Source organism: Theropithecus gelada, chromosome 3 (genome assembly GCF_003255815.1).
Source record: "Theropithecus gelada isolate Dixy chromosome 3, Tgel_1.0, whole genome shotgun sequence".
NCBI classification, from domain to species: Eukaryota; Metazoa; Chordata; class Mammalia; order Primates; family Cercopithecidae; genus Theropithecus; species Theropithecus gelada.
In genome coordinates this window covers 166,948,694-166,973,602 of record NC_037670.1, presented here as the reverse complement: position 1 = coordinate 166,973,602, position 24,909 = coordinate 166,948,694, and the positions used below count along the sequence as shown (strand labels likewise).

The 24,909-nt window shown below is 44.1% G+C and overlaps 2 gene segments (V, D, J or C); both read right to left on the bottom strand.

The window, feature by feature from the left end:
- Positions 1–5,466: 5,466 nt before the first annotated feature.
- LOC112621710 lies at positions 5,467–10,024 on the bottom strand. The segment is given in 3 exon segments: positions 5,467–5,561; positions 9,374–9,817; positions 9,937–10,024. Coding segments are annotated over 3 exon segments (588 nt in total).
- Positions 10,025–15,489: 5,465 nt separating this feature from the next.
- On the bottom strand, positions 15,490–16,115 carry LOC112621709. The segment is given in 2 exon segments: positions 15,490–15,917; positions 16,007–16,115. Coding segments are annotated over 2 exon segments (477 nt in total).
- Between the last annotated feature and the right edge of the window lie 8,794 nt (positions 16,116–24,909).

Genomic DNA, 24,909 nt, shown 5'->3' with positions numbered 1-24,909 from the left:
TTTTTTCTGTGTCTGTTGGCTGTATAAATGTCTTCTTTTGAGAAGTCTCTGTTCATATCTTTTGCACATTTTTTGATGGGGTTGTCTTTTTCTTGTAAATTTGATTGAATTCTTTGTAGATTCTGGATATTAGCCCTTTGTCAGATGGGTAGATTGCAAAAATTTTCTCCCATTCTGTAGGTTGCCTGTTCACTCTGATGGAAGTTTCTTTTGCCGTGCAGAAGCTGTTTAGTTTAATTAGATCCCATTTGTCTTTTTTGGCTTTTGTTGCCATTGCTTTTGGTGATTACTCATGAAGTCCTTGCCCATGCCATGTCCTGAATGGTATTGCCTAGGTTTTCTTCTAGGGTTTTTATGGTTTTAGGTCTAACATTTAAGTCTTTAATCCATCTTGAATTAATTTTTTTATGAGGTGTAAGGAAGGGATCCAGTTTCAGCTTTCTACATATGGCTAGCCAGTTTTTCCAGCACCTTTGATTAAATAGGGAATCCTTTCCCCACTTCCTGTTTTTGTCAGGTTTGTCAAAGATCAGATGGTTGTAGATATGTGGTGTTATTTATGGGGCCTCTGTTCTGTTCCATTGGTCTATATCTCTGTTTTGGTACCAGTACCATGCTGTTTTGGTTACTGTAGCCTTGTAGTATAGTTTGAAGTCAGGCAGTGTGATGCCTCCAGCTTTGTTCTTTTTGCTTTGTTCCTGGATATCCTTGTTAACCTTCTGCCTTGTTGATCTGTCTAATATTGACAGTGGGGTGTTAAAGTCTCCCATTATTATTGTGTGGGAGTCTATAAGTCTCTTTGTAGGTCTCTAAGGACTTGCTTTATGAATCTGGGTGCTCCTGTATTGGGTGCATATATATTTAGGATAATTAGCTCTTCTTGATGAATTAATCCCTTTATCATTATGTAATGAGCTTCTTTGTCTCTTTTTATCTTTGTTGGTTTAAAATCTGTTTTATCAGAGACTACGATTGCAACCCCTGCTTTTTTTACTTTCCATTTCCTTGGTAGATCTTCCTCCATCCCTTTATTTTGAGCCCATGTGTGTCTCTGCATGAGAGATGGGTCTCTTGAATACAGCACACTGATGGGTCTTGACCGTTTATCCAATTTGCCTGTCTGTGTCTTTTAATTGGGGCATTTAGCCCATTTACATTTAAGGTTAATATTGCTATGTGTGAATTTGATCCTCCCATTATGATGTTTGCTGGTTATTGTGCCTGTTAATTGATGCAGTTCCTTCATAGTATCGATGGTCTTTACAATTTGGCATGTTTTTGCAGTGGCTGATACTGGTTGTTTCTTTCCATGTTTAGTGCTTCCTTCAGGAGCTCTTGTAAGGCAGGCCTGGTGGTGACAAAATCTCTCAGCATTTTCTTGTCTGTAAAGGATTTTATTTCTCCTTCAATTATTAAGCTTAGTTTGGCTGGATATGAAATTCTGGGTTGAAAATTCTTTTCTTTAAGAATGTTGAATATTAGCCCCCACTCTCTTCTGGCTTGTAGAGTTTCTGCCAAGAGATCTGCTATTAGTCTGATGGGCTTCCCCTTTTGGGTAGCAAGACCTTTCTCTCTTGCTGCCCTTAACAGTTTTTCCTTCATTTCAACCTTGGTGAATCTGACAATTATGTGTCTCAGCATTGCTCTTCTCAAGGAGTATCTTTGTGGTGTTCTCTGTATTTCCTGAATTTGAATGTTGGCCTGTCTTGCTAGGTTGAGGAAGTTCTCCTGGATAATATCCTGAAGAGTGTTTTCCAACTTAGTTCCATTCTCCCCATCACTTTCAGGTACACCAATCAAACGTAGATTTGGTCTTTTCTCATAGTCCCATATTTCTTGGAGGCTTTGTTCATTTCTTTTTACTCTTTTTCCTCTAACCTTGTCTTCTCACTCTATTTCATTAATTTGATCTTCAATTATTGATACACTTTCTTCCACTTCATCGAATCAGCTACTGATGCTTGTGCATTCATCACAAAGTTCTTGTGCCATGATTTTCAGCTTCATCAGGTCATTTAAGGTCTTCTTTACATTGTTTATTCTAGCTAACCATTCATCTAATCTTTTTTCAAGGTTTTTAGCTTCCTTGCGATGGGTTCGAACATCTTCCTTTAGCTCAGAAAGTTTGTTATTATCAACCTTCTGAAGCCCACTTCTGTCAGCTTCTGAAAGTCATTCTCCATCCAACTTTGTTCTGTTGCTGGCAAGGACCTGTGATCCTTTGGAGTAGAAGAGGTGCTCTGACTTTTAGAATTTTCAGCTTTTCTTCTCTGGTTTCTCCCCATCTTTTTGGTGTTATCTACCTTTGGTCTTTGATGTTGGTGACCTACAGATAGAATTTTGGTGTAGATGACTTTTTTGTTGATGTTGATGCTATTTCTTTCTGTTTGTTAGTTTTCCTTCTAACAGTCATGTCCCTCAGCTGCAGGTCTGTTGGAGATTGCTGGAGTTCCACTCTAGACACTGTTTGACTGGGTATCACCAGTGGAGGCTGCAGAACAGCAAATATTGCAGAACAGCAAAAATTGCTGCCTGATCCTTCCTCTGGAAGCTTCGTCCCAGAGAGGCAGCCACTTATATGAGGTGTCTGTCAGCCCCTACTGGGAGGTGTCTCCCAGTTAGGCTACACAGGGGTCAGGGACCCACTTGAGGAGGCAGTCTGTCCATTCTCAGAGCTCAAATGCCATGCTGGGAGAACCACTGCTCCTTCAGAGCTGTCAGACAGGGACATTTAAGTCTGCAAAAGTTGTCTGATGCCTTTTGCTCAGCTATGCCCTGCCCACAGAGGTGGAGTCTAAAGTCTGTAGGCCCTGTTGAGCTGCAGTGGGCTCTGCCCAGTTCGTGCTTGCTGGCTGCTTTGTTTACCTACTAAAGCCTCAGCAACGGCGGACACCCTTTCCCAAGCCAGGCTACAGCCTCACAGATGGATCTCAGACTGTCGCTAGCAGAGAGCAAGGCTCCATGGGTATGGGACCTGCTGAACCAGGCACGGAAGAGAGTCACCATGTCTGTTAGTTGCTAAGACCTTGGGAAAAGCACAGTGTTTGGGCAGGAGTGTCCCGTTTTTCCAGGTAGTCTTTCACGGCTTCCCTTGGCTAGGAAAGGGGAATCTCCTAACCCCATGTGCTTCCCAGGTGAGGCGACACCCAGCCCTGCTTCAGATCACCCTCCGTGGGCTGCATCCACTGTCGAACCAGCCCCAGTGAGATGAACTAGGTACTTCACTTGGAAATGCAGAAAGCACCCGATTCTGCGTCAATCATCATGAGAGCTGCAGAACAGAGCTGTTCCTATTTGGTCATCTTGGAACGCCCTCCATCCTTTTAATCAGAAGTTCATTCCCAAGATAACTAATTCGCTCCCACAATAAGGGCGTTAATCTCTTTTTGAAGGCAGATCCCTCATGACCTAGTCATAACAGTCCCAACTCCCTATACCATTACATTGACAAAGTTCAACATGAGATTTGTAGGGACATGCAAGCATAGCACACACATCTACACCATGAGTCAGTATTTCTACTCTTAAGTCTATACCAAAAAAAAAAAATGTGTATGTCCACAAGAAAAAATTCCACAAGAATGTTCACAACAACTTTATTCCTAATAGTTGAAGACAGGAGTAACATGGATCTCCATCAACAGGAGCGTGGATCAACAAGCTGTGGTACATTTATGCAATGGCATATTAATCATAAGAAAGAGTGACCTACTGAAACAACAATATGAATACACTTCAGACATACTAATTTTGTAGGAAAATAACTCAATAAAAATGTTACATGATTCCATTTATATGAAGTTCAAGAATAAACAAAGCTAGTCAATGATGATAAAAATAAAAAAAGTTTTTATCTCTGGGATAGAAATTGATTGGAAAAGAGCATGAGGACACTTTCCTGAGTGATGGAAATTTTTTTTAAAATCATTTCAGTTACTGTTGCACTGGCATATGCATTTGTCAAAATGTACCAGGATGTCCTTCTATTAATATTTGTGTTTTACTCTGTATTAATTACACCTCAATAAAATGTATTACTAAAAATTAAACTGCTAAATTGCATAAAAGATGGGAGTCATTTACAAATACATGCTTGTATTCTGTACAGCCAGTTTAAAAATGAATCACACAAAAATAAGAAAAAACAAGAACAAACATATCTGTGTAAGATATGGAGAATGTGAGAAGTGCTTGGTGACTGAAATAGGGAACATTGAAATTTGACATAAAAAAAGCACAACTGACGAGTGGGCTGAAAAACAACTGAGGATCAATATCAAGGAAAGCTGTAGATAAACAAAAGCTTTCTAAAAATATCTTCATATGCTGTTAAAAATCATTCTGAGATTCATGAGCTGCTATAAATTTCACAGCTTCTGGAATTGGGCATTCATCAGGCTCACCACTGAGCCTTTCATTTTGGCTTCCAAAAAATTGGCCAATTGGTGAATTGACTTTTTTCACAGCAAGCAGCCCGCTCCCCACTTTGTGAGTGGGGTCCTGGGTGACCCAGCACTCCCCATTTGGCAGCCTCACAGACAGGGTTGGGCACAGCACAGACACACGGGGTTCCCTGTACGTGGGGTTTGACTCCCTGTGAAGCCCATCTATGGACCCACCAGTCCTGCAGTTATCGGATCCCAACTAAAGAAACCTTGCCTCTAGGTGTCCACTTTATCTATAAGTGCTAAAGAGGGATACAGGCTAGAGAAAAATAAAAGTTTGTTCAATATTATTCTGTAATATTTTATAAGAAAATCAATTGAGGAGCTCCTGGATTTTAAACCTAGCCAAAGTCATGAAAATAACTGAATTCCTTCCTTAGTCTACCCTGAGAGGACTCAAACACTGCTCTATGCCCACAAATACTTACTAGAGACTTATTTATAGTCTCTTTTTGATGATTCTACTAGTCAATTATCTTCAGGTCTAATGGCATAGTTTGGTGCATCTACTAACATTTTCCTACAGTAAATGTGTTTTACTGTAGGAAATTCCTACAGTAAATGTGTTTTAGAACTTGTTCTCAATATTTTTTATCCTCCAGAGAACACGTGCTTGGTGACCAATGGAATCTAAGCCTAGGTGATGTTTTCAGTATGACTTATAAACTTGTAGAATCCCAGATCACTCAAGCAGGTTAAACTTATTGCCTGGCGAGACCTTCAGGGAAGATAAGGTGCAGCAGAGATGCACTGGGTTCAAGGCACAGCCCACCCCTATATTTCCCCTGTTACTCTAAGGCAGTTGTTCCTCTACACCTGCCCCTTACACCAAGACTGCCCAGCCAAAATTCATCAACTGTAGATCTCATTAAAGATTAGAGGGACTTCCCACCTCTTGCACAGATGTAGGTAGTCTAGCAATAACTGAAAACTACTGCAACATCTACATAATATTGGATCCAGGCCCTAATTTTTCTTAACCCTTTCCCTCCTAGGCTGCTCTCCCAGAAGCCCCAGTCTTTTAGTTCCCAGTGGTCCACAGTGCCATCTTGTGGCCAATAAGTGAAGTTTCATCATTGTTTCTTCTGCAATGGCCCAAGGAATGCTGGGAAGTGTCTGCAGAGAGAAGACAGAATATTCCAGAAGCGCCATCCCGCAGATTTCATGAGCAGCTCCCCTAAACCCTCATCCCAACACTAGTTATAACCCTGATTATTGCATTGAGTTAGCAATATTAATATCCCACCCTCACTCTGAATAACTCATCACATAGCTCCAGTTATAGCCTAACTTTTTCTCCCTTAAAACTACCATCTAAAGAAAGAGGAACAGAATGAGAAGAATGAAAGAACATAATATTTGGTTTAAAATAGGAAGAAAACACAGATGTTGAACTATAGAGAGATTTTTTAATCTGAATTACTAAAAATAATCAAAAATGCCCTCGAAAATTGACAATGTTACCGCAAAAGTATAGATCAGCAAAAGATGAAGTCAAATGTCTATTAATAAAAAGTAAAATTGAAATATATAAAATGAGACCTCTTACAAGGCAATAAGCAATGGTGGAGGAAGCAGAACCTAATGCACAAAATAAGGATGGACATAAGTAAGACCAGCAAAGTGGCTGCTACAGAAAATGATCAACTTGTGCAATGCACATCCACTGATGTGAGCAGCAAAGAGGGAAGAGATGATTCTGGGAGAGGCAGAGGGGCAGCAGGAGATGAGGACACGCTGGTGCAAAATAGTATCATAAGGAAGCAAATTAGCCAGGGGACTGTGGATTAGAGGACTTTGCTTTCTCCTGTCTCCTGTGACTGCTGAACTAGACCATTTTCCTTTCCAACAATTTGCTCCTGCACCCTAAGTTAGAAGCCCCTGGGATTTGCTCCTCCTCAGGTTTCCATGGATGAACTCCCTCTCCCTTCTTGTTGAGCATGGTCTGAAGGAGAGGTCATTTCTCCCTCCCCTTCAATCCCACAGTACTGGGGAATGGCACAGATCTGTCAATTGGCATTGACCTCTCATCGCATGCTCATATGCCCCCTAACTGTGCGTTTTCATTTCCACTAGACAGAAAGTTAGATATGGTCAATGAAACTTAACACCTTTATCATAGGATGCACAAGTGACTGCTACACAAATTATTGTGGTTTTCACTGCCTTGGGTTATATCTGAACAGGAAAAAAAGACACAATTTCTTAATGTGACTTAACCACAAAAACCTTCCCAAGTCCCAAAAGCAATACAACTACAAGGGATTCCTCTCCTAACTGGTGAGATGGCAAAATAAAACAAACAAACAAAAAACAAAGAAAAATTTGTCAAACATTTTAAAGGAGAGCCAGAATCCCATTCCCTCTTATACAAAAATCATTATATGACCTTCCTCTGCCTAACATACAGGCAGGGCCATTCCCCTGTGCCCTGCACCTGGCAGGAAAGCCTGCTGGAGTCTGTGGGGAGCTGGCAAGGATGAGCCTTGGTGACTCTGCCCCCAGAGCAGAGATCCTCAGGGAACTCTGGACAACTTCCAGGGACTGAGATGGAGAGTGGCCATACTTGGTCTTGGAGAGGAGAATACTTAGGGTGTCATCCTTCTGACTTCTCAGCCTGAAGTAAAAGCAGAGTCATTCCTGACTGGGATGAAGCTGCTTAGTTTCCAGAGCAAAATAGTCCTTGTTTCAGGGTCTGTTGTTGCCACAGAAGAATAGTGGAGCTGTAAGTGGTTCACAACCTAGAGTTGCTGCTTGGCCATCTCTGTTCCCAATGACTCCAGTATCTGAATATTCCATCCCAAGAAAGAGAACTTGTAAATAATGAACTGGTTCAGCCATACCTTTAGTGATATTCAAAGTACTTGTTATGTTCTGAGCTGGCATGCTTGTAAGAGACACAGAGCTACATAGCAAGAGATATTGGAGGTTGAATAGAAATAAGAACAATTGAGGCCCGCTTAGATAATGGCTTCTAGGAGCAAGAGTAGAGGGGAGGTGAATTCTGAGCCCTTTTGGCCCCACAAGACATGGCATGACAGGGACATCAGAAAATACTCCAGTGATGTGCTGCTAAACTGGGTGTCTGCGAAGGTGGGGGCATGGCTGGTAGCATTTGCTAATTTCTGTGGTACCAGCATCCCCACCATGGCAGATTTCAAGCGGCCAACATGGCTTCACTGCTGGGGAGCTGGGAAGAGTACGCCTATTTGGTTCTTCTGAGTCATACAAGCTGGGTCCAGCACATCCCTAGACTCAAGAGCAAAGCTTTCAAAGTGCTTCAATGCTTCCTACTCAACACACTAAAAATGAGGCAACATCAACTATAGCACACCTCCTTATTTTCATGATAGGATCAGAGTGTGTGATCTGGGGTCTTGGAATAAACAAAGGGACAGTTGTGCAGAGAAAGGATTTCTGACTCCTCTGAAGCTGCTGAGATCACAGAGCAAAGAGTTAACGCTGGTTGGTTGGAAAGCTGCTAGCCTTTGACTTCAGGTAATTTCAATGAAATGTTTCTCCTGCTTAACTTAAGACAACAGAATGATTTCATCAGAGCAGAAACCCTATTCCTTCCTATTTGATCATTAGTAACATCTGCCCTTTGCTCCTCTTGCATGTTCGTTCTCAGTATAAATTGGAAGCCCTGCTCGCTTTGTTTCATGTTCTTGCAGCACCGTTTACACCTGTGGACTAAACTGTTCAGCCTCAGCTTGTCCACTGTTAGGACCAGGTGTCTCAGGAGTCATGTGGAGGAAGGTGGCAGCAGTTAGAGAGAAGGTTTAGGAAGACAGGGAATTCCCATCTGTGCCCTGGCCTTACTCAGTCCCAGGAGACACAGGGCATCTGAGCAAGGAGTGTTTTCAGGATGGCGCAATAAAAAAAAATGGCTCCAGAGCATCTCCCTACCAGAGACCATGATTCTCTGGGGAAAGAAATTTGGTGTCTGTGCCCCGAGGATTTCTGATCAGTGAATTTGGAAGGGCTATGATGTCCCTCCTAGCTATGAAAGACTCAGGGCACCTCTATCATGGCTGCGTCTGGGACACTAAGTCCCAGACTTGGAGAAGTGGTCTGTCACTGAGGACTCTCAGAAAACCATGATCCGTAATCCCATGAGCTCTGACCAGTGCATTCGCTTTCACAGATACAAACTGCAGCATCACCCACAGACAGGTGGAAGATTCTATTGCAATATAATCACTGTACTTCTGTTTATAACAAGTACTATATAACAATATATAATATGAGAAATAAAAAGGAATAGAATCAACATTATAAATGAAACACTTCTTGAGTTAAGGGCCTCAGGCAAATTATTTCAAATCAGATGAGTTGGACAACAATGAAAACACTCAGAGTCTAGAAATTAGATTTCCTGAGGGAATCAAGGTGAACTGGCAGCAGTGGTGAATGCATGCTTCTGTCTATCAGGACAGCAGCAGTGGCAAATTGAAACAAAATAAAGGATACGCGTGGCTTAAAGTAGGTAGAAGAAATGAAGTCTTATTGTTATCATGATTGTATTTATCAAGTAAGGACCAAAAATTTGCAAAGACCTGTATTTTAAACAGGAAGAGAGGTTTGATATTTTGTTGCAGAAAACTTCCAAGGTGACAGGGATAGAAGAGCTTCGGAAGAAAGATGTTCCTGGGATGCAGCCTCAGACCTTCCAGATGCCTCAACATACGCATGAGAAAAGCATGTTTCCTGCTTTTGACAACCTCAAGTATGTGGGCAGCACTGCAACCTCCAAGACCTATAGAAGATGCATGTCTGCCCTGAAGGCCGAGGCTAAGACACCCACTCCTTGCTTGAAGAAGTGAGCTGGTTCCGAGGACTCCTAGAGTGCAGTGGGCCGTGATTGTTTTCACCACTTACATTTGTAGTCACTGTGTTTCAGGAATGAATCTGTGGTCTCTTTCTACCTAATGGACAGCCGATGTCCAAATCTACTCCTTTCCCATGAAAAATGAGAATGAAAGAGAGGCCTCTGCTAAGGGTCTCTAGTAGCTGCAAGGAGAGAGAAGGACGAGGTTTGTGAACAGGAAGGAGGTGACTGTGCCACGCTGTGGCTAAGCTGCTGGCACAGAGATACACGGCTGCGTCCCCCTGCTCTGTTCGCTGGATCTTCAGAGTGGAGACGGATCCCTCAGGCCTCTCTGCAGAGAAGCGATCACTGGGCAGCCCTGATTTGTCTGGTTGAGCATCACTCTGGAAGTAAGTCAGAAGCTCTGGCCTCTGTCCCAGAGTCCGTCGGTACCAATAAAGGACTACATGACCCGAAATTGGATCACACCTGAGAGCTATATCCTGTCCCCTCTTTGTGACTTTGTACCTTGGGGACTGGGAGACTCCAGCACCTGTGTGATCTGTGGAAACAGAATTTGGCAACAGAATAAGGAAAACATTTGTTCTCATCACACACACACACACACACGCGCCTACACACAGAAAAAAAATGAAACTACTTTGTGTTCTGAGGACTCACCTGTCCCTAGGAAACCCAGGACCACCCAGCAGAGGAGCCTGGTGCCCATGGCAGGGTCAGGCCAGGACGGGGGCGTTACCAGATCAGTGTCACTGTGAGCAGGAGCAGAGGATGACGGACGTCCTTGTCCCCACAGGGCAGTTCCCACAGTGACATCACCTCCTCTCTCAATCCCCAGGACCTCAGGATCACAGCATTTATATTAGAACACACTTGGGTGACGCTTTAAATATTTATAACCTCCTTTTTAACATCAATGCATGGCTCATCACTTTGGGCTCCAGAGCTGTCTGGACCTGGAGGCCTCACGCTGCATCTCTGATTTCATCTTCTCATCCCACAGCCGCTCCTCTGTCTGCTGGACATGTCCTGTAGGATGCACCAACACTGCCCCCAACATAGGGCACAAAGGGGTGAGCTCATTGTCTTTCCTCCAAGTCAGGGTCCCCTCTGCCATCCCCTTTCATGCCCTAGCCTCCTCCATTCCCCCAGTCACACGTGCCCAACAGGGCTGCCCCATCACATGGATTTCCTCACAAACTGCCCTCGTGCCTTTCTTCTGGGATCATTTCCCACCTTTGTTAACTGTCATTCAGAAAAGATACTTGGGTGGAAACTCACAGAGGTCTTTTTTCATATTCCACTTATAAAAGTTGTTTTTAATCAATGTCATCTTAAAAGAAGGAGAATGACAATTGAGCTAATGGTTATTTTTAACCACTATCTTACTTTCGTTTTCCATCTATTCCTATGGGAGGTATTTCTCTTTTCTTTCTGACTGCTTTCAAAATCTTCTCTTTGTCCCTCAGGTTCTACAATTTCCCTGTGACTTGACTATTTGTCTTACTTGAGATTCATTTTGATTCTGGAAACTCTGAATTTGGTTCCTTAAGCACCTCTAAAGAATTGTCAGCTAACATCTCATAAATATCACCCCATAACTTTCTACCTATTTTATCTGTTTGGAACTGCAATCATATGCAAGAAAAAATGGGAAATTATGAAAAATATGCATACTATAAGGTATGGGAAATATCCATTTTTTTCTTCCCTGTTCTTAACATCTTTTGTATTTCACTTTTAATTTTCTGTGCTGCATTCTAGATCACTCCTGCAGATCCATCTTTGACATCACTAAAAATCTCTTTAGGAGGAGCTGATCAACTGTTTGACTTTCCATTTTGTTTTCAGTGATTGTATGAGGCATTTCTAGACATATTATTTGACAATTTTTATGAAAGTTACTTGATGGTTTCATACATTCTCTTTTTCCTTGTTTCAGTTTCCCCTCGTGTTCATTTAAATGTAGCTCTTCAAACTTTCATATCTCATAATGCCAAAATTTCGAGTCTTCGGGTTTGCACTTCAAAAATTGTTTGTTGGTGTTGACTTTTCCTCATGGCTATCTCCTAATATTCTTCACGTTGGGAATATATTTGTTTGATGGTGGTCTGTGACATTCCAGAGAGGCCCGGACTGAGAGTGAACAACACAAAGAGTTTGTCATGGTTACAGGCATCTCCAGTCTAACTCGCAAATGTATGGGGCCAAGAACTGTCTGCTGCACTCCAGGCTGCCAAATATACCCACAACATAAGTTGGTAGAGTCAAAAATGCTCTCTGGACAGTCCCAATGAAAGATTCCGAATAGAATTCAAGTTTTCTAATTCTTTTTAGAAAAACTCTTTTTATAAATAAATCCCATTAAGCCATGTAGTCATCATGACATTTTCTTCCAAGGGGAAATTACATATATTTATATGTACATATATGTATGAGTGTGTATATATATACACATATATATGCATCTCTGTGTGTGTGCATTTGTATGAATTTGTGTGTGCATACATATACACACACACACACATATATACACATATATATTTATTATAAAAATGGCCAAACCTATGGATATGCCTTCTTCTTTCCTTTTTTTTCTGAAACCCAAAACTTATAAAAATAACATAGATATCAGAATTATATTATATTTGTAGACTTGACACTATTTTTTTTTTTTTAGTCAGAGTCTTGCTGTGTTGCCCAGGTTGCAGTGCAGTGGCATCATCTTGGCTCACTGCCACCTCCACCTCTGAGGTTCAAGTGATTCTCCTGGCTCAGCCTCCCAAGTAGCTGGGACTACAGGTGCCCACCACCACACCTGGCTAATCTTTTTGTATTTTTAGTAGAGACAGGGTTTCACCATATTGGCCAGGCTGGTCTCGAACTACTGACTTTGTGATCAGCCTGCCTCGGCCTCCCAAAGTGCTGGGATTATAGGCACGAGCCACTGTACCTGGCCTGACTTCAAATTTAAAAGCATAACTTATTTCAAATTGGAAATTCCCATACAAACTGACAAATGAGCTTGAAGAAGTGAATGCTCTTATGCTTGCTCAATAGGAGAATACTAGTCTATAAACCCATAGAAAACCATCTCACGCATAGTGTGACTTACTAACGCTCATCTATTCTGCGCCCAGGACACTGGGAACTTCCACATGAAAAACACTAGGATCTAAAGTTCTGGCATCAAAGATTTCTTTTACCATTGTCCAATTTAAGACACTGATGGAAGAAAAGTACTCAGTTTACCATTTAGGTCCAACTTATACAAAGAAAAATGAATATTCTTTACTCTGAAATCATATGTTCTTCTCTGAGTAAATTAAAAGGTGACATAAATCATGAATTAAGCCTACTGGGCTAGACTAGGCCGGGAGGAGACAGAGCTTTTTTCTGGAAAGGCTAAGCTTCCAGACTTAGTCAATGTGGTGCTGGAAGGAGGCTGGCATGCGAAGATTTTTCCTTGTTGGAAGATGCTGGGATGTGTGATGTCCTGGGGACTCAGCTGATCTGGGAGGAAGGGTGGTCAGGACTGTAATACAAGGGACCAAATGTTGTCAGCAGGATTGTCCCGGGAAATTGTCTTTCAACCATATGAGACATGTTTTGGGCTCTTTGGCCCTCTCTGTTCTGTCCTGTTTGGGGGCCAGGTCTCTACATGCAGAGAAGGCATCTCTACCACACAGTATTCTTGCCATCTTCACAGAAATGCAGGGCAATTTCTGCAGATCTGAGGATTTCACTTTGGGTTTGCCATCAAATCATTGAGCTGATCAGCTACAAATTCATGAAGCACATTTCTCATACTGCAGAGCTCAAAGGGAGACCAGAGCACTTGCTTCGGTTATAAAAGAACTGGGTCCAGGAAGGTAGCAAGACATGAGATTCCCTCCCACTGTCTCCACAGATCACTGCATTTTGACCAGGGGTCTGATGTCCATGCAATTCCATCAGGAGGGAAGCTCAGGAAAGAGATAAAAGAAGGAGGCAGAACCCTGCCTCTAGGTGGAGGGAGACAGTATTAAAAGAAAAGGTAGTAGCCAGTGTCTGGAACATCTACATACAAATTGTGTCCACATTCACTGGGCAGCACAGGTGTCCCCCGGAGAGGAGTCCGGGGACTGTGGAAGGTTGAGACAGTTGTGTGATTTGATGCCTTAATCTGGGAGAATCCCTCCTGTGCTGGATTGTGTTAAATCAACTTTGCAAAGGCAAGACAAGAATGCCATTTCTCTTATTCTGGGTTAGAGATGGTCAAAGATACATTTGGTAAAAATTTTTACATAGATGTAAAACAGGCACTATTATACTTGGCAGGTCATTGTGGTCGTAGAGTGAGAGTCAGTGACCAGAGGATACAGAGGCATCCAACAGACCTAGGAAGTCCTATTCTTCTGCACCCTGTGTCCAGTTCATCTTCCCAAATGCTGACCAAGAGCAGCCAGGCTGCCCCCAGTGTTTGGCAGTAAACCTGCAGGGGTGGGCCCCACACAGAGGGAACAGCTTTCCCAAAAACAGATTTCCCTGGACTTTTCCTGTGCTCCCGGCTCAAGGTCCCACTTCATGGCCTGGCATGCTCTGATCCTCCCATGTCCCTGACACTCCAGCCTGTCCTGCCCAGAGCTCCAGGAGCCCTGGCTGCTGACTGGCTCCCTCACCTTCTGACTTCTCTCCTTCAGACCTTCTCTTCCTCAGCTCCTGCCACATATGAAGTCTAATTCTGATCATAAATACATTAAACTGTCCAATTTGTAGTGGCCCTGTTTTATTGATGTAAACCTAATGGAGATTTTCTTACAAGAAGTGGTTTCGAGGAACAACCTTTAAGGATGGTATTCTAGAAGTGGATCTCTGATCTGTCTCGATTTGTTGTGGGGTCTTGTGCTGCAACCACAAGGGGAAGCCTTGACCCAGGTGTGGCCACCATGATGGTGATTCCCCATCAATTTCCAAGACCAACCTGGGCTAGCAATCAAACGGGTGAGTTTTCTTGTACTTAATGCTAGATCTCTGCCAGGTTACAGTAGATGTAGCGTGTTCCTGCTATTGGTTCGTCCACCCACTCATCACTCACTCACCCTGTCATTCACTCATCCATTCTGTGTGAAATGGGTCTCCCCACATGCCAGGCACCGATGTTGCTAAATGCAGCAAGCACCGTTTTAGCTCTCATGGGCTTAAAAATTGGGTGGAGAGGCCAGGCGTGGTGGCTCATGCCTATATCCCAGCACTGTGGGAGCCCGAGATGGGCAGATCATGAGGCCCAGAGATTAACACCATCCTGGCCAACATGGTGAAACCCCGTCTCTACTAAAAATACAAACAAGAATTAGCTAATTCTGGTGGTGCGTGCCTGTAATCCCAGCTACTCGGGAGGCTGAGGCAGAATTGCTTGAACCAGAGAGTTGGAGGTTGCAGTGAGCTGAGCACACCACTGCACTCTAGCCTGGCAAAAGAGCGAGACTCTGTCTCAAAAAAAAAGAAAGAAAGAAAAGAAAAAGAAAAAAGGAAAAGAAAGAAAGAAAAGAAATCAAAAGAAATTTTAAAAAATGGGTGGAGCACAAAAATAATCAGACAAGTATCTGAGAAAGCCCAACGGTGCTAAAGGTTAGTAACAGACATCTGATTCTATGAGCGCTTAGGAGAGGAAAGTTGATCTCAGCTGGGAGGGGAGGGAGTGCTTCCCGCAGGAGGGCTGATCATACTGAGATCTGAAGCACAGGTAGGAGCTGGCCACTAGAGGAAGGAAGGCTCCAGCCCAGGGCAGAGGAAATGGCCGCTGAAGACTCTGTGATTGGAAGGAAGGAGGCACAGAAGAGGGGCTCCCCTCATGGCTGCAGTAGAGAGGGGCGGGGAGGTGAGGGGAGGAAAAATCCAGCAGGGCCGTGGAGGATGACTGCCCAGATGGGAAAGGTGGGCTACAGGAGAGACCACATGAGGGTGGGGGCTGGGGGAAACCCTAGAGAGAGGAAGCAACACGCTCACCAGGGAGAGACTGGAGTCTAGATGGATGTGAAATACAAATCCTGTTTCATCCTGGGGGCCTCGGACTCAGGATGATGAGTACAAAAGTAGGAGCCGGGGAAGCCCCAGTCCCAACCCAAAATCATAGCTCTGAGGAAAGATCAGAGAGAGCAAGAAAGGAGACATCTGAGGACCAGTCCAGGCCTGGCTGAGACTGCCTGCAGAAACACCTGACATAGAGCGAGCTCATGCTGTCCGGGCCACTTGGGGTTCCAAGGTTCCTGGTGCAGAAAATTCCGCCCAGGTCATCCCTGAGTTTTGGGTGGGGGAGGAGGGCAGAGCCGCCCTACTTTTATGTGCAGAGAGGAGACGGCCTTGCAGCGTTGGGGAGTAACTGCTGGCACAGAAGTACACAGATGTCTGGGAGGGAGCAGCTGACTCTAGCCTGAGCGGGAAATCCTCTGTGTTTAATCTGGAGACATTGTAGCCACTGGGGACTTCTCCTTTTTCAGTGACATCAGCAGCAGCTGAGTAACGAATCAGCCTCAGCCCCATGCCTGGGTCTTGTCGATACCAGTTATGGCTCATATCCTGGGCACACTGCAGTGTCATGCTCTGTCCTGTCTTCAGGACCTGGAATTTTGGGGTCTGAGTGACACCAGCATTCACTAGACCTGCAGGGAAGGACAAAGCTGATGCTGCAGCCCTAACGGGAAGGCGCTGGGCCTTGAAATCCACACAAGGGGCCTTGCCCAGGACCCACCTGCCCATAGGAGAGAAAAGGCCGCACAGCACAGAAGCCTGATGCTCATGGCAGGTGCTGCAGGATGGAGGGGTCTTCTGGGTCTGTGTGTTGATAAAAGGGGAACAGGGCTCTCAAGGCAGTCATTCTGAGACCTCATTCTCCCTGCCTGGGCGCCAGAGCCTTCCTGTCAGGAGAGGCCACGCCTCTTCCCCAGTTGGTCAAATCCAAAATCAATGCACCAGTAAACAGCTGAGAATGAGAAGAACACATTTGTCTGAATTGAAACAAGTCTCCAAGATTTTCATGACCTTTTGTAAACAGTTTGTAACTCAATGTTCGTTTTATTTCTTCAATGATATAATTAACGTTCTAGTGTTAGTTATCTACATAGTGCTGTAGTCTAGAGTCTTAAGGAAGCTCCCCACGTCTTCCTAGTGTTTTTGATTCCTGTGTCCCAAATACTCCTTCAAGTATCCGTTTGTAATTTGCTTAATTGACCTTAATCCTGTTTAAAATCCTTTGTCTATATTGGTTTTCTCTGTTGTGAAGTTTCCAAATCCCAGGGGAAGGCTCATCAACATTGGAGGAGTCGTTTTGCTCTGTTTCTTGTCTATTCACTGATAGATGGGACTCCTGAGAAACACAGCTGAGCACCTTCAGGTCAACCCAGGGCTCTTGCTTTCCATGCCTGGGGTGAGACCCCAGCAAGCAGAACCACCTCATACTGCTGCCTGCCCTCTCTGTGTGGACGATGATGACCACCCAGTGCTGCCCATGATCTGTGGGCACAAAGGTGGCCTGATGCATGAGGGATTGGGGAGAGAAGGCAGGCTTTAGGGTAAGGAAGAATGCTCTGTTTTTATTTGCGATGTCATGTTTCGTAGGGAATATCCCTGTGCAGGATTCCTGTCATTAATTTAGTAATAAATAATATTTACTAATAAATAAAAAGGAGCTCAAACAACATATCTTGTGATTCCTCCAGGGTTTCACAAGCTTTCCCCTGGTGTTTCTCCTTGTCTATTGTCTGAGCTCATCATCTTCTCGACCCAGCCACACCCTTCCCGCAGGTCTCTCTGTCTACTGAACCAAGCAGCAGGGTTTGATTCCTTCTGGCTCCCCTCATTTCTGTGGCTGCTTAATTATGGGGGGGGGGTGGGTTTAGGATGGCACAGGGCAAAACAACATAAAGGGGATTATTCTTCTTAGGACTCTGATTCACACTCGGAACTATATGCTTCGTGGTAGAGCATCAGGGTACTCATCGCGTGTGGATCAACACCCCGCCTTCCTCACCTCTCACTTTGTGAACAAGTTAGAGACTCTTAGAGTAGAAAACACCTTAGAAATAATCTTGTTTCCATTTCCAGGTGTGCTTTGTAAGGTGGACTTGTTAATACTTAACAGAGCTCTGTGTCGTTAATTTTCAAAGAAATTATTCCCTCAGTGTGCATCTGTGCTGAGACCTTAAAAAAAAACCATTATGAGAAGGAGAGTAGCATCATAACTTCACAGCTTAGAATTTGATATGACATGTCCTTTGTCTTCGACATTCTGTGGCCACTCTGCCGTGCTCCCAACTGTCCCTCCCCACTGCCTGTGCTTCCTTCTCTGCTGATTCAAAGAAAATAAGACCCTCATAATTTTAGAATGTAGGAACATTTACCAATTTCTGGCCCATGAGAGTCTCTCTTTGAACTCTGAGTTATTTATTAAACAAACTGTGACTCCATTGGCCGTGCCATTTTTCCCTTTGCCACCAGCCTTCCTAAGGTAAAGGAGCCTTATAGATGTTTCCTTAACCTCAAAAATAAATAATCCCACCTTCCAACTACTTACAAAGCAAAACTGATGAAAATCAGATGGTATTCTACTTAACATTGTATTCCTCTACATTTCACGTATAGGAAGTTACCACGTAGTTGCTTCTCCCCCCTCCCTTATGTTAACAACAGCTCCTCACAGAGCTCCCTGGCCTAGTTTATCCACATCAGTGTCTCTGCTACATCTTGTGATGGGAATAATTTTCTCAAAGCTCAGATCTTCTGGTTCCAGGCCACTAACTGCTTACCCACTCTGTTACCTCCCCACTGCCAACACCATGATGCTTGTACCTGCAGTGCTGCAGGGTACACGGACTCTCCTGCCCCCTGGCGTCTGATCTGAAGACAACCCCAGATGGTTCTAGACTTCCCCTCCCTCAAATTCCAGTGACCCCTCTGTGAATTCCACTTGGAAGCAAGCCGATTGCCCTTCATGTGGCTCCATCATTTATTAGCTCTGAGACCATGGGCAAGGCATTCATTAACCTTCCTGGGCTCCAGCCTCATCTAGACTCATCTCTAAAACAAGACTAACATTCCTCTCCATGCTTTATGGGGATTAACTGAGATACTGTGTAGTCTCTGGTAGGTTTGGATAAATATCTATCCTTTTATCCCTCCCTGTATCCTCATGCAGGAGAAACTGATAGAGCTCTCAAACCTGCTAGGACTAAGAGTGATGGAAAAGCTGGAATCATCAACTGGTTGTTGGGGCAAGGAGAACCTGGGAGCCTAAAGAGGCCATTCAGTCACTTTAGAGAAGATCTGGCAGAATTTAGGAATCAGACCATAGAGCATGAATGTACCTGTCTACCCTCATTGTGCAATATGAAGCAGCAAATAGGAGCAAGTTAGATCTATATTGACCAATCTGAAACAATAGAGACCAAGGTATATTAACAGAAAAAAGTATGCATGTGACTGGTAAAGTGTACAGGTGAAACCATTTTCTGTAGGTGTACTTGGGTAGAAAGGTATGCATGAACACAGAAAAGAGAGATGAAAAGAAGCACACCAGAGTATTAATACTGGTTACCAATGGAAGGTGGGATTGGACGCACATAGACCTGTGTTGTCAATGCTGTCTGCAAATATACAATTTCAAATGAACTTTCCTTTTTGAGAGCAACTGAGGAAGAGGACTTCTGAGGGCAGAGCTGCAGGAGGGGCCTGGAAGAGAAGCTGCACCTACTTACATCATGGTGATGTGCATTCCTTCGTGCAGCTAAGAATGGTCTGAGAGAGAAGCTCAGCACAGGGCAGAGTTTCATATGCACAGAGCTGCTGAGAGCTCTGAGGGCCCCAGCCTGGGAAGTGTTGGGGAGACGCCTGTGGGACAATGTCTTCCACTGCCCAGATCACGGTCTCATAAAGACAAGTCCACCTATATCTTCTGTGTGCAGAGGAAGGTGGCTCTGGGGTGAAGGCTGGTGCAGGAGGGCACAGAGGTCTGGGAGAGGCTGTCCAACATCAAAGTCACATATTTGGCTTTGAGAGAAAGTCATAGACATTAAGGGATTTCTTTGTAGTGTGTGCTGGCACGAATCAGCTGTGCACCAGCTTTGGCTCCTATTAACACCTGCACATGTATTCATAGATGGAAGTCTCAGGCATCTCCATGTCACTTCGTGTCCTGCCTTTGTTGTCTGGTATCTTGGCATCAGATTGTTCCAGCAACTGTGAAGTCTATGATAGAAGGAAGTTGCGTGCCCAAGGAAGCACCCCCATAATGTAAACCTGAGGTCAAGGCTTAGGCTAGGATGTGGTGAGCCAAGGAAAAGGCTTTAGGGGACTCACCTGCCCCCAGGAAACAAAAGGCCACACCACTGAGGAGTCTGGTAGCCATGGTAGGGCCAAGGAAAAAGGGGTAGATTGTGGGGAGTTTTTAAATTTTGTGTGTTGGGGACACAAATCCTGGATGTCAGTAGAGTCACTGGTGATGCCACTGCCCCTGCCAGCCAGTGACTCTGCCCTCTGCCTGCTATTCCTCCCTTGACCTGCTGCAACCTTCAACCTACAGTCCAGCCATAAACCTTCGCCCATGTGGTCTCTGTTTCTGGCTGCCTTTCTTCTAACAGACAACAGCCTGACAACGTTTGTAATCATTTGTCCTCCACCTGCCTCTCCACTGTCAGCTCAGGGTGTCCATTTTGGGATCTTTTTGACAGGCTGTTGCTTCTTCACTGAACATATGTCCTTCCCTCCCATTCCTATGTCTCTATGTTATTTCTTACATGAAATATATTTCAGGTACATTTATTCTTAGTGGTGAAAAGCCAAACTTAAATTTCACTAGAACAAATTAAGAAAAATATGTTTAGACATTTATATGAGAAAGGAGTTTTTGTCTACACACACAAACAAAATTGTTTTTAGTTTTTGTTGCATTAAATTAAACTCTCTGTGCATCAAAAAACACCATAAAAATGAAAATATAAGCTACAGACTGGGAAAGTACAGAAGGAATGCATATAAATGATTTAAAAAATAGTGTGAAATGCAACATTCCTCAAAGTTGCTAATGAAGAGGCCATAGTAACGACCCCAGAAGACATCTGAGCCTCTACTGCGGCCCTGCTGGTCACTAGAAGGCAGTGTGAGGGCTCTGACTTACTGACCAGGACAGAGAAGGTGATGATGGGACAGGGGGGTAGGTGGAAAATATATGGAGTAGTTTGTTTCCCACTTCTGATGCTTATAAGCCCAGAGACACTGGCGAAAATGACTCAATGTCACTGAGCCTCCCATCTGCAAAGAAAGAATAAGAATGTTTGATGTGCAAGATTGTGGAAAACCTTTAAGCTATGTAGCATATACAAAAATCTGGCACACATCTGGGGCTCAGCAGTCACTCTTCCACTGAAGTTACCCAGTAAATAACAAGCTGCAAGAAGATGCAGCAGAGAGGTGGGCACTCTCAGGGCACAGGAAACCTGGACTCTGCTGGTTGGGAGAGCTCTGCGCTCAGGAGGACACAAGACATGCCTTCCAAACAACTAAAAGCTTCCCTTTAATGACTGAAACCTGGGTGGGGCCTGCAGCTCTCAAGTCAAAGCTAAGCCAGGAAGTTTATATATAGAATGCCAGTGACTCTACCAGGCTGTGCCAAGCTGCTGGCACAGAGATACAGGGCTGAGTCCCCCACCTCCGAGGCGTTCACATTCAGCTCAGAGCTATAGTTAGGGAACTGGTGACCTGAGAATCTGTGAGGGAAGGTTCCTCTGCCTCTCTCTTCTTCCTCATCATACCAAAGGATGAACTGGAGGCCCTGACCCAGGGCCTGTTGGTACCAGTACACACTGGTGTGCCCAGAGATAGGAGAGCATCTCAGAGTTACTTGCTGTCCTCTTGTTTTGATCAGGTGTGTGGGACTTTGGGTGACTCCAGCGTCCAATGGGCCTGTGGGAAAAGCAGAGGGAGGATGAGCCAGGAGACAGCCTGGAGACCCTCCCCGAGGTAAAGTGGAGGACACAGGGGTGGGAAAGCTGAGAATGGGGCTGCTGTCCAGTGCACAGGACTCACCTACTCCCAGGAGACAGAGCAGCGCCCAGCAGAGGAGCCCGGGACCCATGACACAGTGGGGCTGGCAGCACTGCACCTGACACAGGGCTTGGTCCTCCTGGGGAAGAGCTGAGTGAGTTCTGGGCCTTGATTTTCCTGTTGGGAGGGGTATCCTGTGATGTCACTGTGCTGTGTCCTCCCTCCCCAAGCAGCTTCCTTAGGTCTAGTGCTCCACTAGACTGGACTCTCTACCTGTCCTGCAGAGCTGGAGGGATGGGTGAAGGCAGAAGCTTCTGTGATGATACAGTTGCTCCTCTGCCTACACTCCCCCATCACCCTCTCACCCTCCTCCCACCTAGTGCTGCAGTGCTCCATGCTGGAGCACACACACCTACCCATCAGGGGAGGGTGAGGAGCCTGTGAGTAAACCTCAGGTTCCAGCTCTTCCTGGCTGTCCTCACAACATATTTCTGATGCTAGATTCACACCAGCATTTCTTATTATATTTTCCTGTCCTAGGCAACATTCCCAGCTTCTTTCCTAAGTGGCCAGTGGTGCAGAGTCCCCAATATTAGGTCCGTCTGATCAGATCCAAAGCAGACCTGGGTTGTCTGTAAATTATCAAGAGTACAAATTCCCCAGAAATTATTCTAGGACCTTATCAGCTCACAGCACAGATGTAGCCAGCTTGGGACTCAGCACCTTCAATGCCATCCTATATGTAGGGCTCTGGACAGTTTATATTAATCCCTCCAGATCCACCCTGCCTTCAGAGGCTGACCCCAGTGTATCACGTTAACTGTCTCCCCTTTTCTCTAACTCCAGAGTGAGTTTGGCTTATGGGGGTCAGGATAGCAGAGGGAGGTAGGGGCACCATCTGTGCTGGTTTGCAAAATCTATTCTCTTGGCTCCCTTCTTGCTGGGTTAAATTTCCTGGTGCCTGAAAGTAGTCACACAGTAGCCTGAATGCTTAGCCGCTTAGATATTTCTTTCAGCAGATATCCTAGCTAAAGGCTCATAATTTTTATATTCCATAAAGTCCTAGAACAGGACATCATTTTGCGAAGGTTTTTGCTACTTACAACAAGGATGGCATTTACGTCAATTTCCGATACCTCATCCCTCATTTCCCCCTGAACCTTCACCAGAATTGCCCTTAATGCTCGGTATCAGCAATCTAGCCTTTTGCTAGTCTGCTTCTCTGAATTATTCCAACCTCTATCCATTACCCAGTTCCCATTAGCCAAAGCTGCTTCTGCATTTTCGGGTACTTGTTATAGCAATAGCCTCACTCTCAGCACCATGTTTTCTTTCAATTTCTTTCCTCCTGCTGTTATCCAAGGCAGAAGGAAGGATAAGCAAGCACCCAAGACAGAGAAAATGACTGAATTCATCCCTTTTATCAGAAGACCATTCCCAAGACAACTAATTCACTCCCGCAATAAGGGCATTGATCTCTTTCTGAGGGTAGATCCCTCATGATCTAGTCATAACTGTTCCACCTCCCAATACCATTACATTGACAAATTTCAACATGAGCTTTCTTGGGGACACGCAAGCATAGCACACGCATCTGAACTGTGAGTCAGTATTTCTACTCTTAAGGCTATACCTCAAAGAAAAAAAAGAACGCCTATGTCCACAAGACAGAATTCTATGAGAATGTTCACAACAACTTTATTCATAATAGTTGAAGACAGAAGTAACATGGATCTCCATCAGCAGGAGCGTGGATCAACAAGTTGTGGTGTATTTATGCCATGGAATATTAGTCATAAGAGAGAACGACCTACTGATACTACAATATGAATGCACTTCAGAAACTCTAATTTTGGGGGAAAATAAATCAATAAAAATATTATGTGATTCCATTTATATGAAGCTCAGCAATAAACAAAGCTAGTCAATGGTGATAAAAATAACAAAAGTTTGTATCTCTGGGGTAGAAATTGATTGGAAAGGAGCATGAGGACACTTTCCTGAGTGATGGAAATTTTTTTATAATCATTTCAGTTACTGTTACACTGGCATATGCATTTGTCAAAATGTACCAGGATGTCCTTGTATTAATATTTGTGTTTTACTCTCTGTTAATTATACCTTAATAAAAAGTATTGCTAAAAAGTAAACAGCTAAATTGCATAAGAGAGTCATTTACAAATGTATGCTTGTATTCTGCACAACCCAATTTAAAAATGAATCACACAAAAACGAGAAAAGACAGAAGCATACATATCTGTGTAAGATTGGAGATTGTGAGAAGTGCTCAGTGACTGAAATAGGCAACATTGAAATTTGGCATCACATTAAGCTCAACTGACAAGTGGGCTGAGAAACAACTGAGGATCAATATCAAGGAAAGCTGTAGACAAACAAAAACTTTCTAAAAATACCTTCATATGCTGTTGAAATCATTCTGAGAACCATGAGCTGCTATACATTTCATAACTTGGGAAATTTGGCATTCGTCAGTCTTACAATTAAGCCTTTCATTTTGAATTTCAACAGGTTGGTCAATTGATGAATTGATTTTTTTTTTTGCCAAGCAAACAGTCTGCTCCCCTCTTTGTAAGTGGTGTCCTGGGTAACCCAGCCCTCCCCCTTTGTCAGCTTCACAGAGGGGAGTTGGGCACAGCACAGACACATGGGGTTTGCGTTCCCTGTAGAGCCCAGCTATGGACCTCCCAGTCCTGCAGTTAATAGATGCCAACTAAAGAAACCTTGCGTCTAGGTGTCCGCTTTACCTGTAAGTGCTAAACAGGCCAGAGAAAAATGAAATGTTTGCTCAATATTATTCTGCAACATTTTACAAGAAAATGAAATGAGGAGCTCATGGATTTTAATCCAAGCCAAGGTCAAGATAATAACTGAATTCCTTCCTTAATCTACCCTGAGGGGACTCAAACACTGCTCTATGCCCAGAAATACCTAGTAGAGTCTTATTTAAAGTTATAGTCTCTTTTCGATAATTCTACTAGTCAGTTAGCTTCAGGTCTAATGCATAGTTTGGTACATCTACTAACATTTTCCTTCAGTAGTTTGTTTACTTAGGTGTTTTAGAACTTGTTATCAATATTTTTTGTCATCCAGAGAACACGTACTTGGTTTCCAATGGAATCTCAACCAAGTTGTAATACTTATAAACTTGTAGAATCCCAGATCGCGCAAGCAGGTTAAAGCTGTTGCCTGGCCAGACCTGCAAGGAAGATGAGATACAGCAGAGATGCACTGAGCTCAGGGCACAGCCTATCCCTAGCTTTCCCCTGTTCCTCTGAGGCAGTTGCTCCTCTGCACCTGTCTCTGACACCAAGGGAGCCCAGCCAACATTCTTCAACTGCAGATCTCATTAAAGATTATAGGGACTTCCCACCTCTTGCATAGCTGTAGGTAGCCTGGCAATAACTGAAAACTACTACATCTTCATAATATTGGATCCAAACCCTAATTTTTCTTAACACTTTCCCCCCTAGGCTGCTCTCCCAGACTCCCCAGAGCCCTTTAGATCCCAGTGGACCACAGTGCCATCTTGTGGCCAATAAGTGAAGTTTCATCATTGTTTCTTCTGCAGTGGCCCAAGGAATGCTGGGAAGTATCTAC